Source organism: Trematomus bernacchii, unplaced genomic scaffold (genome assembly GCF_902827165.1).
Source record: "Trematomus bernacchii unplaced genomic scaffold, fTreBer1.1, whole genome shotgun sequence".
Lineage (NCBI taxonomy): Eukaryota > Metazoa > Chordata > Actinopteri > Perciformes > Nototheniidae > Trematomus > Trematomus bernacchii.
Genome location: NW_022987641.1, coordinates 4607303 through 4619645, shown reverse-complemented (window position 1 = coordinate 4619645; position 12343 = coordinate 4607303). Strand labels below are relative to the sequence as shown.

Sequence of the window (12343 nt, the reverse complement as noted above, 5' to 3'; positions counted from 1 at the left end):
GCTGTCGGCCTCAAACTGTCAGAATACCTGAGAAGAAAATCACACTTTCTCTCTATTCTCCTTTCTTGCATTCTGCTCACTGCTGTGGTAGCAGTTTGATAATTTGTCCCTTTCATTAAGCCGACCACTTGTGTTTATTTTCCTTTTTCTTTTATGTCCCCAATCCTTCTGTCAAGGTGAGCGTAATGCTTCGGCAAACCGGGATCCACAGAATAAATCTCACCGTGTAATTAGTTCCCTGTGACACAACAGTGCTGCTGAAGTGCCAGTTAACACCCTGTAATCTCTGCTCATCAGAGTGGGCGACAGTGAGAGGACTTTTTATACAAACACCTTATTTAATGTGCGTTCCTCCTCTGCTGCTGCTATTAAGGAAGAAAAGAAGCCGTGATAATCAAAAGTGTTTCCTTTAACCAGTGTTTCTATTTGCTAACATGTCATTAACAAGGCAGAAACTGTAACAGAAGAGAGAGAAGATAAACGGTTCGGTTTACAGCTCTGCATCCCATAATATAACATGGTCTTCATTACAAACAGGCTTTACCAATTTAACTGTGAACATGGCTGATGTAAATGCATATTCTACTTATAATACTGTTTACATGCCGCTATACATACTTTGAATAACATGCTTCTTTTGTGTCAAAATACATTTTCTTACGATGTCTTTATGGTATTGGCCACCTTTTTTCATACTTACTACCACTTTGTCCATTGTGTCTCTCTTTGATATGTGTTTTCACATATCCAAAAACATGCTCTCTTTCATAATGTTTAAATGTACGTTCCTCCCTTCCACAAGAAATGTGGGCTTGATAGATTGTTCAATGCAAGATTTTCAAGGTTATATGTTAAATTGACTTAAATCTGAATGGACTACACATACATGTCCAAAGACTGCTCTTAAAACCCGAATAACGTAGACCAGGGGTTTCCAAACTACGGCCCGGGTGCCAACTGCAGCCCGTGGTCCATTTTTAACCTTAACCTCAGCAAATTCTAAGAGTATAATGGAATTTGGCCCACACATGAAACTTGTGCTTGTCTTATATTGTACTTCTTAAATATGTAAAAATATATTACTCAGTATTCATGAACCTGACAGCCTTTTACTCGTCCATTTTACCCACTTCATCTTCACAGAAATCGACGTATAATTGATCTACTGCTAGCGTTTGGAGTATCTCCCCCTCAAAGCATGTTCCATTGGATGCAGCATCACTCTAATGGTGTCCGTTATCAGAACACTGCTTGACTCTCTGCCAAGTTCAGACTCACTCGCGCTCAGCCCGATGCAAATGTGATGTCATTAAGTTTCCATCAGCGGGCCTCAAGTACTAATTGGTATGCATGCCAGTCCTCAGGTCAGTATTATTCTATGCAGATTGGGCATAATTCATGAAGGAGAACAGTGGTTTTGACTCGAGTAGCCTCTCTCCTCATCCTTCAAGCCAGGCCAGTGTCATCATGCCACCTGTTGCTAGGTAACGACTATCAGATCTGTCCCATAGTGTTTTTTTTTTTAACGGATGCATTCAGGGGATATGCCCTGGAGCAGGAGAGGGAGAAAGTGATAGAAATCTCACTGTCTGTCTGTCTGTCTGCTTTACTGTAGCTCCTGATGAGCTCACCTAACAGACATTTCTGTTTTTAACTTTGGGGTTATATTTATTCTGGACTGGCTGGAATGTTGTGCTCCTCTGTCTTTGTTATTTTCTTTGCACAGCTGGCAGAAGTTCTCCTCTGTTGGGAGCCATGCTGTTTGGACACTGGCAGGCCTCATTGCGCTGCCAGCCTCTGAATGGCATGTCAGGCACTTTATACCAGCAGGCCTCTCACAGGTCTGTCTGCTGCTTTGGGCTGGAAGGAATTGTTACATTTGCCTACAGAGCAGGAACCTGGACATGCAACATTTGCAAAACGACTATACTGTGTAAATCATTGCTTCAGAGGCCATTCAGTGATGGCTGTGACGGCTGAAAAGGAAAGTGATACAAACATTGCTTTTGTGTTTGTGTGCTGACTGCATTAGTAGTATGTTGATTCTTTTCAGAAATCTAAATGTGTTGCCCTAAAATCATTAGTGGATTGGAAGAGGATTAACTAAAAATCTATTAATATATTATTTATATTTGAATGTTTTCACTTTCCCTATAGCTTGTAGCACATCATATTTTTTAGTTGAAGATATAACAGAACAAAATAAAAATACAAATACACATAAAAATGGGGTCAAACTATAAATCATAAAAAAGTCAACATTGGGGCAGTACATTTTCACAGTTCAATGGCAAGACTATTCATTTCTTTGCATAATAAGTACAAAATAACTGTATTTTTACTACAATTATAGGATTAAGTTGATAATACTTTTACATTTAAGGTTTCAAATGAGGACTTTATCTTATTGTGGGGTATTTTCACCATATGTTAAGTTTGATCAGTGTTTCTTCCACCATCCCACTGAGAGTCTGTGTTACAGTTATAAATAGCTCCATGCCTAACATGCCAGACACATCAGAGTCCAGCCAGAGCCACGCCATGATGACAATGCCGATGCAAAAGAAATAAGCCACACCAGTTTCTTAATGAGGGGTTGGTACGAGTTAAAAATAAGGGCATAATTGTAATTGCTTTTATTGAAACGATCGCAAACCTGGGCGCTTCATTAGGCGTGCACAAGTCTTTTATCTACCGTGCAGATAATTACATCTCTTACTCTAAAGAAGCACGTCAACAAATGCCGTCTATCTTGATTGAAGTGCAGATATTCCTCTTGCCTCCTTTTTTCTGCGCGAGGTCAGGCGTGTTTCCTGGAGGCCTGCAGCTACTACGTTATTAATAGTTGTGCATATCAGACACGCATGAATGCACAGTAACATACAGTACAAGGAGGTATATTTACAGTAGGGGGGTTCTAGGGCTGAGGGATTCTGAAAACATGACTTATTGCAAAGATCTTTTACTGATATTGCAATTGCGGTATGAGCCGCGATAGTAGAGTGATTCAGCATTTGTGAAACATTTTCTAAGAGGATCTGTACCAAACTAGGATTTTGTATTAAGTCTGTGGGTTGGAACATCTTTGCAGCACCACCATATTTAATAAGGAATAATATTTACACATATTTTACCATATAACAATACCAAATATTGCACAAACTGCATGGAGTTGAAATAGGCTTTATTGCAATTTTGATACATTTATGAATAATTGTGCATCCCTGCTGTGTGATGTGCGTTCCCATTGCACATTATCTCACTCTGACCGTACATGACTACACGGTTGCATTGATTTCCTTTTATTTGCGTCCAGGAGCCAGGTGATCTTTTGAAGATGTATTGATTCCTGCTGCCTCTAACAGGCTGCCCCACTGTGTGTGTTTCCACTTGTGGAGCGCAGTGAATTGTTAATGCCAGCTGTCAGTGAAGACACACCAACGCCAAAGAAGAGAGCCAGGCGTTGAAGCACCTCATTTGTAGGGGCCAAACGTTGGCACTACAACTAACGTGTCAGTCTGTAATATCATTGGGCACAAAAATACTTTCTCACATTGGGAAAGAGACGTCTGTAAAGCATCGTATGTGTTTTAAAAAATGTTATTTGCTTAAAGCCAAATCCAGAGGTATTTTATCTCTGCCTGCGCACTTGCGTTTTCCTTAAGCTCCGCCTCCAATCTGCAGCGTCATGGGCGCTCTTGGCTCAGTCAAATGAATGGACAGGCATAATCATTTTGGATTTGGCTTTTGGTACATTTTACAACTTATAGGTCATAATGATTTAGGGCTGTTCAAGTGTTCATACTGGGTATTTACATTTGCACAATGAAATGTGCAAATGTAAATACTTACTTACTTACTAAATCATATATTGGTTTACATATGTGTCTTTCCCAATGTAACATGTTTTTAAGGGAAAAATACATCATGGACTGACAGGGAGTAGCCGCTAAGAGAATGTGGCTCTCCACCCGGCTTGGCACTATTATGCTACTATTAGTCGGGTATACTTACTTACTTACTAAATCATATATTGGTTTACATATGTGTCTTTCCCAATGTAACATGTTTTTAAGGGAAAAATACATCATGGACTGACAGGGAGTAGCCGCTAAGAGAATGTGGCTCTCCACCCGGCTTGGCACTATTATGCTACTATTAGTCGGGTAATTTCACCTTCATGCGCCACTTAGCAACTTTCATAGTAATGGACGGGCCCCGCCTACCACACTGTATCCAGTTCTTATACATCCATCAGGCACACCTGGCACCACCAAGTCCACAACATGAAGTAAGAGCAGACCATTTATCAACATGCTCCTCTGCCTCCCATCATGCAATCATTCAGGCTTTATAATCTAAATCCTCAAGTCACTGTTTGGCAGGAAGCAAGCTCTGTAGAAAGAGTCACTTTTAGGGATGAAAACAAGCGAGATGATTGGTCCTGACTCTGAGGAGAGTGCCAGGATGGCACATTGCGAGGCGTTCGCTGCGTTTCTGTGCTCCGTCGGCATGCAATGCACCAGGCAGGCAGACTGAGAGGCAACTAATAATCCTGCAACCACCTCCCCAGACACAGGGGCAGCGGGGAACCAATGCTTTTGCGTATAATTAGGCCCCAAATTAAATCCAGTTTATGAAACAAATTAGCACATTTAATGTCGCCGGTGAAGTCATTAAGCGAGAGGACACATGCCTAGTGAAGACTCAGTTCTTTAGGGGACAGATTCAGCACAGCTCAGTGCTCTCACAGCATGTGGAGAGTCTGCCAGCCGCTCTCTCTCTCCCCTCCTCCATATGGCTCCACAGATATCTGTGGCACAAAGCTCTCTGAGATGACATGTTACTAAAAGATATTTAGTCATTAGGCCACTGCATTGAAAAGTATGTCTTTGCTGTTTGATTTATTGTCTTATCATTGGGGACCTTGAAGTCTTGAGACTTGACTTCTCTCTGATGACTTCAGACTTCAGATTCTTTTTTAAACCACTCAAGCTTGCTTTCTTGGCATTGTAGGCAGATAAGCTGATTCACCATTCAGTCCATGCTCCCTTCCATTCCTTGTGGTATTTAATCAGGACACAAAAGCCTGCAGCCCCCACCATAGACTCTCATAAAGTTGTATTTCTGTCAGTTTGATCTTGGAGGGCAGTAAGAGTCTCCTTGGCTCAGCATGAGGTCACTGTCTGAAAAACTGGAATGTGATGCCACCAGCATACTGAACACCAAGCCCAGAAACCTTCTAACTCTGCTCACATTGATCTTTTGAGCGTTGGAAGTCCTCCACTTTCATTAGTTTGTTGTGATGCTTGATCAGGTCCCTAAGCTCTTAAGAAGCTGTGAGATTCAGGGCTGAACAGCTGAATGAAGAGGTATTAGGCCTTGTGTCTATTAAGTGGAGCACTAGAAATATAACACTATTCCTAGACGGTACTTAACTCCAGATAAACCAGAACATTTGGTCCCTCATGCAAATCTAATTATGAGCCTTAGTTTACCTTTTGCTCCTTCTTTCATCAGCATTTCCTCAGCATCCCGGAGCATCACAATGCACGAATCAGCATTTTAAAGCCCAATTAGTGTGAAATCAATGTTTCCAAAACAGCAGGCAGAGTTTCCATCCTCTCACCGAAGGTTTTAGAACCTATGTTGAAAAATGTGCAGAGGCGGCTGGTTAAATCTGGTTTTATGCCACTGGGACACAGGTACAGGGATGGAAGGAAGAGAATCTGAACACTTTTTCTCCATAATACGCTGACAGCCCCAGGGGTTAGCCATGTCTGTCCTTCTCTACAGCCTCTCAAGAGACTCCTTGCATGTCTTCCTCTCCCTAGACTTGGTCTTTTGTCTTGTAGTATGCAGCCTTGTCATTTCTGCAGAAGAGAAAGACAAAACCTTGCTGGGTTCTGAGATTTAATCTAGGCTTTCTTCACTATACAGTGGCTTTTTTTGCCTAATTATCCACAGTGCTGGAGGAGATACTGTTATTAACTTTTAGAAAAACAATTTTTCCTGCTCACTTCCCATTTGACTAATTTAAACAGTGCATGTCAGGAAATGAAGGTCACCGCTGAGGGTGCAGCAGTTAATCGCTTCTGTCTGACACACTTCAGCAGATCTTCTCTTGCTACAGTAACATGTACGTCCTGTTTGTCTTCGATTAGCAGCATCCGGCTCCTCGGCAGGAAAATGACAAACAGTGACGCAAACAGCAGCCACTTTTAAGACATGTACAGATGTTACAAGGAACACAAAGAAGTGCATTGACAGTGTTGGTGGTTTTTTAACTCAAGTACCTAAAATATTGTCCCAGAAACTGTTTGTGTGTGCTTGATAACATATGGACCTGAGTTGTTGTTTGTTGGTCAAGATACTGATTTGTTCCCCCTGCTTAAAGACAGTATTACACCTGAACTAGTTAGTATGTTTTGTTGGCCTACAACATCTAAAAAGGGTTGCAGACACAGTTCAGAGTCCTGATACACTTTGCAAATATCAATATCTTTTATTAGTGATTAAACTGCAGATCATTTTCTAGATTAGAATTTGGTTAATAAATGTAAAAACCTATCACAATATAATTTAAACTAAAGTAATGTCGTCAAATGTCTTATTTTTCTTAACCAGCCTTTTAAAAATTCAAAGATATTCAGTCCAAACTAGGAAATCTTGTCTTTTTTTTTTTTTGACAATAATAGTTAGTGTCATAAGGCTGCTGCTGTGACATTCAATCCATCAAGTATTTATACCACACCTCTGCAAGTGTGAATAGCATGGCCATCATTAGCTCTACTTCCTTTGTGACCCCCCTCATACACCCAGACCCTCTCAAAATTGACTCTAGGTTGACATTTTGCTTACATACTCCATGGACAAAAAATCAACGCTTTCCTCAGAACTTTTGTGCCTCTTTTCTTGCTCTTTCTCCCTCCTATAGCCACTTGCTCCAGGGGAAAGGTCTGCATGAAGGGGTCTGTGAGGAGTGGAGCCCAGTTAAAGGGCAGTTAGTGAGAAGAGAGGCTGTGTGAATGGCATCTCGGGTTGCTGTGCTGAAAGCAAAGAGCCATTAGTGTTGGGTTTCTGTGAAAGTCCACAGAGCGGCTGCTTCAAGCACTCTTGATGGAATATTTATTGAAGAAAAAGTGGCAGTGTCCAGCGCGGAGAAATGACAAATGGCGGCCACATGTACAAGCCACCACTTCATCTCAAACAGAGGAAAGTCGTTCACAGAGTTGACTTTATTTATGACCTTTATCTGTGCTTGTCCGAGGCCATGACTTTGTTAAACTGACCACAAGATGTACTACCAAATCACTTGTGGTTGCACTGAGAGGGAAAACATCACCACACGTCCCTGCAGAGAGTGGAGGAAATGTGAACTGGTGGACCATTGTTTTCCTGTACAAGGCCGTCTCGGAGGAGGGTGGGATGGTAAATGCGAGCGATGGAAGGCTGGCACAAGAAAAGAGCCTTTTACAAAACAATCCCACAATGCCATTCTGTGCTTGCATCCATGACAAAGAGCGCTCTATAGCCCACATTGGACAGCCTCATTCGCCTCTCTGACCCTGATGCACTTGCTCCCTTCTGGGCTTTTGTATAAGGTGACTTGTATTACACAATTATCTATTTTTGTTGAGTTTACTCAGCTGTTAGACACTCGTGCTACTATTTTAGTCGGGTAGTGTGTCATGGAGCAACAGTGTGCACTTAGTGTTTAATTACAGTTAGAACAGTACATTAAGAGATAGCATTGTACAGGTTCCTGTTTAGCTAGAAATGAGATTTAGACTTTAATGTTTATCTACATTAGTGTACATTTGCAAATATAAGATCAAGGTTTTGCCAGATACTCTTGGTGTTCTCAGGCATTAAAATAATAACTAAGTAGTTTTCAATTAAATAAAGAAAGCACAATAAATTGCCGCTAAGATTTCCTCCTCAGTCAAACCAACTCTTCTCATCTTGGGGAAAGTTATTCTTTTTGCTTCCTCTGGTTTGGGTTTTTGCAAACTTCATGAACGAGTCACACGTGAGGACTTGAATCTTTTCTCTATGAAAGCGCAGCATTTGACAGCGATAGATGCACATCAACCTGGCCGATCCCCAAAATGCATTTCAGTTGTGTTGTAATTGTCACATTGAACTCTTATGGTACATAACAATCAGCGCAATTAAAGCTGTTAAGGTTTGTATCAAGACTTCCTCGTCATTCAAACCACAAGGGTTTGTGGGTGATGAACCGCTGGCAATATCTGGTTGGTTTGTTTTCGTTGCCAAGCGACACACCCTCAAGAGGAAGTTGAACTGAGGCCCTTGTATGACCTCAACAGATCTGTGAATCATACAGTAACCAGGGAACATTTTGTGCCGTAAAAGACACAACAATTTGGTATATTTTTGAAAGCTACACTTTGATTATGTTCTTCTCCGGCCAATCTTTACAGAATGTGGGTCTGTTCCTGTCAGCTGTTAGCCTTGAGCAGAGGGAGAGTATTATTCTTAGATTACATAATGATAGCTGTGCTACATATTGTGCAGAAGATATTGCATTCACCCCCCTCCCCCAGTTGGGAATAGTTCTGGGTTATGACATTACATACTGTACATCAGGACGCCTAATATGGGCTGCGTGGGGTAACAGCGTCACGAAGCAGGAGATTGATGGGGATGCAGAACATGAATATAAACAGCTGTTTGAAGCTGTTTAACTCAACATCTGTCCTCCTCAGAAAGAGGACAGCTGACATACAGAGCTGCAATCTTATAAAGGGGGGAGCATACACGTTGATGCCAACCCCCACTCTTATTCACCCATTTCTTACTATCTGTCGTCATCTCTTACACTGGAAAGGAACTGCACAAAGAAATGCATGACCCAATTTGACATCTAGCTGACTTTCTCTGCCGCCTCTGCTCAGTGTCTCCCTGTATTACACAGTGATAACAGTCCTGTAGGGATGAGGGTGCAGTGCTTTAGTGTCTGCAGGGTGTCAGGCGGTGAGGCTTGTGTGAGACATGAGCTGGTAAATCTAGATGACTTATTCCCCCTCCATGTTGGAATGTCGTCAGCAGTGTAAAAGGTGGAATAATACACGTAAGAGAGGCTTCATATACAGTATAGGGTTGAACAAGGTGATGTAGTGCATGATTTGCTCACACACTTGTCTTCATCAGTCAAGCAGTTTGCCCTAAAGGAGGAATCATTTGCATATGCTGAAACTCTTTGGTGTGACAATTTCAGATGAAAGATTATTCTGAATTGAGTATCTTTCAGTTCTGGACTTTCCATCAGATAAAACGAGCAGACTTAACAGGAAAAGTAATCATTCCTTGCAGCCCACATCTCGCATATAAGAGTTTAATTTCCCCCTCCGATTTCACTGAACAGAGGGGCGAGTGTTCAGTCATTTATTCAAGGGAGTCTTTTTTTGTTTGTTTGGTGTATTTTTGGTAGAAATGTATAGGGATGGAGGTCAAATAAATGGTGAGATTTTGCCATACTGTTTACACAGTGATGGCTCTAATTTCTTTGGATGATTTGGCCTCTATAAGCTGGACTGCTTTATGGCACTACTAGATTTACTACATTTCTCGATCTGTTATACTATTAAGTAGTAATGTATGACTCCAACTAACAATCATTTCCATCCTTACTCAGTCTCACTAGATTAATTGTAGTCAATTAAATGTCAAATAATGACCAAATATGTTTAAAAATTGTACAAAATGTAAAAATGAAAGCAGTTATTTCTGTAAGAACAGTTTTGCTTTTATTTAAAAGAGGATTTGTAATTCCGACTCTCACTTTTCTGTAGTTTGACAGATCATTTTATCGCTACCACCAGTTATAAAACACTGTCAGTGTGGAGGAGCAGAAGCCTGAAACACTGTGGATCACTGTTGACTGATACCTTTGTTTGATGACGCATATGTTTATGCTTTTCATAAATCAAAACAGGACAGACACATCGGATCAGAAACAAATCTGGTGGTGAAACGTGATTTTTACCTGAGGGATTTTATGCAAAGCAACACATTTGCTGCTGATATGACATCATTTGCATCGCTTGTCATGATATTTTAGTGTTTAGCTGTCGACGCTTCAGGCAGCTTTCATAGTTGATGTGCTCTCAGGCCCTTGTGTAATATGGGAATAATAATAAGCGGCATTTAAGTTTGTCACACTATTTATTTATTTGCCAATGCTGATGTAAGATTTTGATCTCATCCTTTTCTTTCTGTGTTTTCTGTCGGGCAGCTTTTTGACCGAGTGCGTGAGGTCAACCCTGACTTCCACCAGAAGATCATCCCCATCAGCAGCGAGCTGACGCAGCCAGGCCTGGCCATCAGCCCCGAGGACGTGGAGAGGCTCTCCGCCTGCATCAACGTGGTCTTCCACTGCGCCGCCACCATCCGCTTCGACGAGCCGCTCAAGTGAGGACCACACCTCCAGATTTAATGCATCAACACAAATCATCACATTCACCATCACTCCTTCATACAAACACACAAACATACCCTGTGTCCCATCACTGATTCTACTTCTAATCTCAGGGGTGTCAAACTCATTTAAGTGCAGGGGCCACATACAGCCAAATGTGATCTCAAGTGGTCTGGACCAGTAAAATCATTGCGTAATAACCTATTAATAACGACAAGTCTAAATTGTTCCCTTTGTTTTAGGGCAAAAAGGTACATTCTGAAAAGCTTTTATATATTTAATTATCTATATTTTTTACAAAACATTATGAAAAACCTAAAATGTCCTATAGTGCAATTTCAAAAAAGAATGCCTCAATTTATCATTTAGACATGTGCATTGCACCTTAGAGATCACAGTGTATCTGAAAAGGCTACAAACATTTAGTCACTGGTATCTGGAACTGAACCATATAGTCTTTTATTTTATTTATCAAAACATCTTGTCAAGATCTAGAAATATATTTAAAATTAATTTCCACATCTTTCAAGTAATCCTGACCACCTCACCATAAAAACTACAGTATGAACTATTAAGGAAGAAGGTTAAGTTATCCCCCTGTCTTGTAAATGTATAACATTTATACAAAATGAACATTTCAGTCAATATCTTTTCTGTCATTTTTACACTTTGCAAAGTCATCCCGCGAGCCGTATGTTTGACCCCCCTGATTTATCTGAACCAAATCATTTACCGACAAACATTTGCAACATCCTTATTGTTGGGTAACGGGCACTTCCTGTTCCTGTCAAGAGACATGGCTCCTCCAGAGAATCTGCAGCTCACTGAACAGGCTGCACTGTTGCTCAATGTAAATCAAAGAGGAAATAGGGATGAGTATGTGGAGAAATCAACCGTAAAAACATGAAGTCACCTACAGTTCAGAGAGAGATCTGTCAAACAGTAAATGGTTTCTTCTTTTTTGAGAGGGCAACACTGTGCAAGAAAAGTGTGATAAACCCAGAATATATTGAATTTAGACGATAAGAATGAGACACGTAGGATGTAGTGACAATTCTGTGATACTAATAGGTGTGATGGCAGATTATTTTTAGATACAAACCTGTAGTTTGTGAAAAGAACTTCAACTTGTTCATTCTAATCTATACACGGGGTGAACCCAGTGATGACTTCCCACCCGGTACATGTAGTGGACGGTGTGTCGTCACTCTGCTGCTGCCTCAGGCTCCTGCGCTGTGATTGGATCCTGGTCAGGACAGTGCATTACTGCATATGTAATGTTGGCCTAGTTATATCCTTTCCTTCTGTGGATGATGCGATGATGATACAGCTGTTTGGTCCAGTAAGTTTGTGTCATGTAACCAGCGCTGCTCCATCCTACTGCCCTCAGGGTTTCATTCTGTTAAGACCATCTCTGACCAAAACCTCTAGTTTAAACAAATTGAAACTAACAAGTTGTTCATTCAAATGAAGCCAAGCAGCCTGATCCAAAACTCACTTGTAGAAATGGTCTTGTTCATAATTCATAATGCATTTGACCAAGTCTGGGAAATATTTTCCATCTATGGTTTTGAAATCAAAATGCATGCATTATCATACATTGGCAAATTAAATCGCAGGTAGATAGCTCATTGTAGGGGATGAATAGCAAGTAAAACATTTAAAATGTCCCTAGCATTTATCCCTAGCATTTACCTCAAATTCACCTTGTAAACTACCTCAATATTATAGAATAATTTCTATCCAGCTATTTCCAAATAAGCAGGTAATAAGTAGCTGGTACTTTCTTTTATACATTTAAGGGAAAGCTAAACAAAGTTAATTGAAGAAGACTTTGCCTTTTATTCCGCTCATGAACTTTCAAAAAATCCCAAAAAGTGGAAGGTGGATGTTGGACTC

The 12343-nt window shown here is 40.8% G+C and overlaps 1 protein-coding gene across 1 annotated transcript in view; it reads left to right on the top strand.

Moving 5' to 3' along the window:
* Nucleotides 1-12343, top strand: part of si:dkey-97m3.1 (fatty acyl-CoA reductase 1) — a 43986-nt gene that overhangs the window by 17848 nt on the left and 13795 nt on the right. The window contains exon 3 of the mRNA XM_034133466.1: nt 10262-10437. Within this exon, the coding sequence (XP_033989357.1) occupies nt 10262-10437 (176 nt within the window). The remainder of the gene's footprint in view (nt 1-10261; nt 10438-12343) is intronic.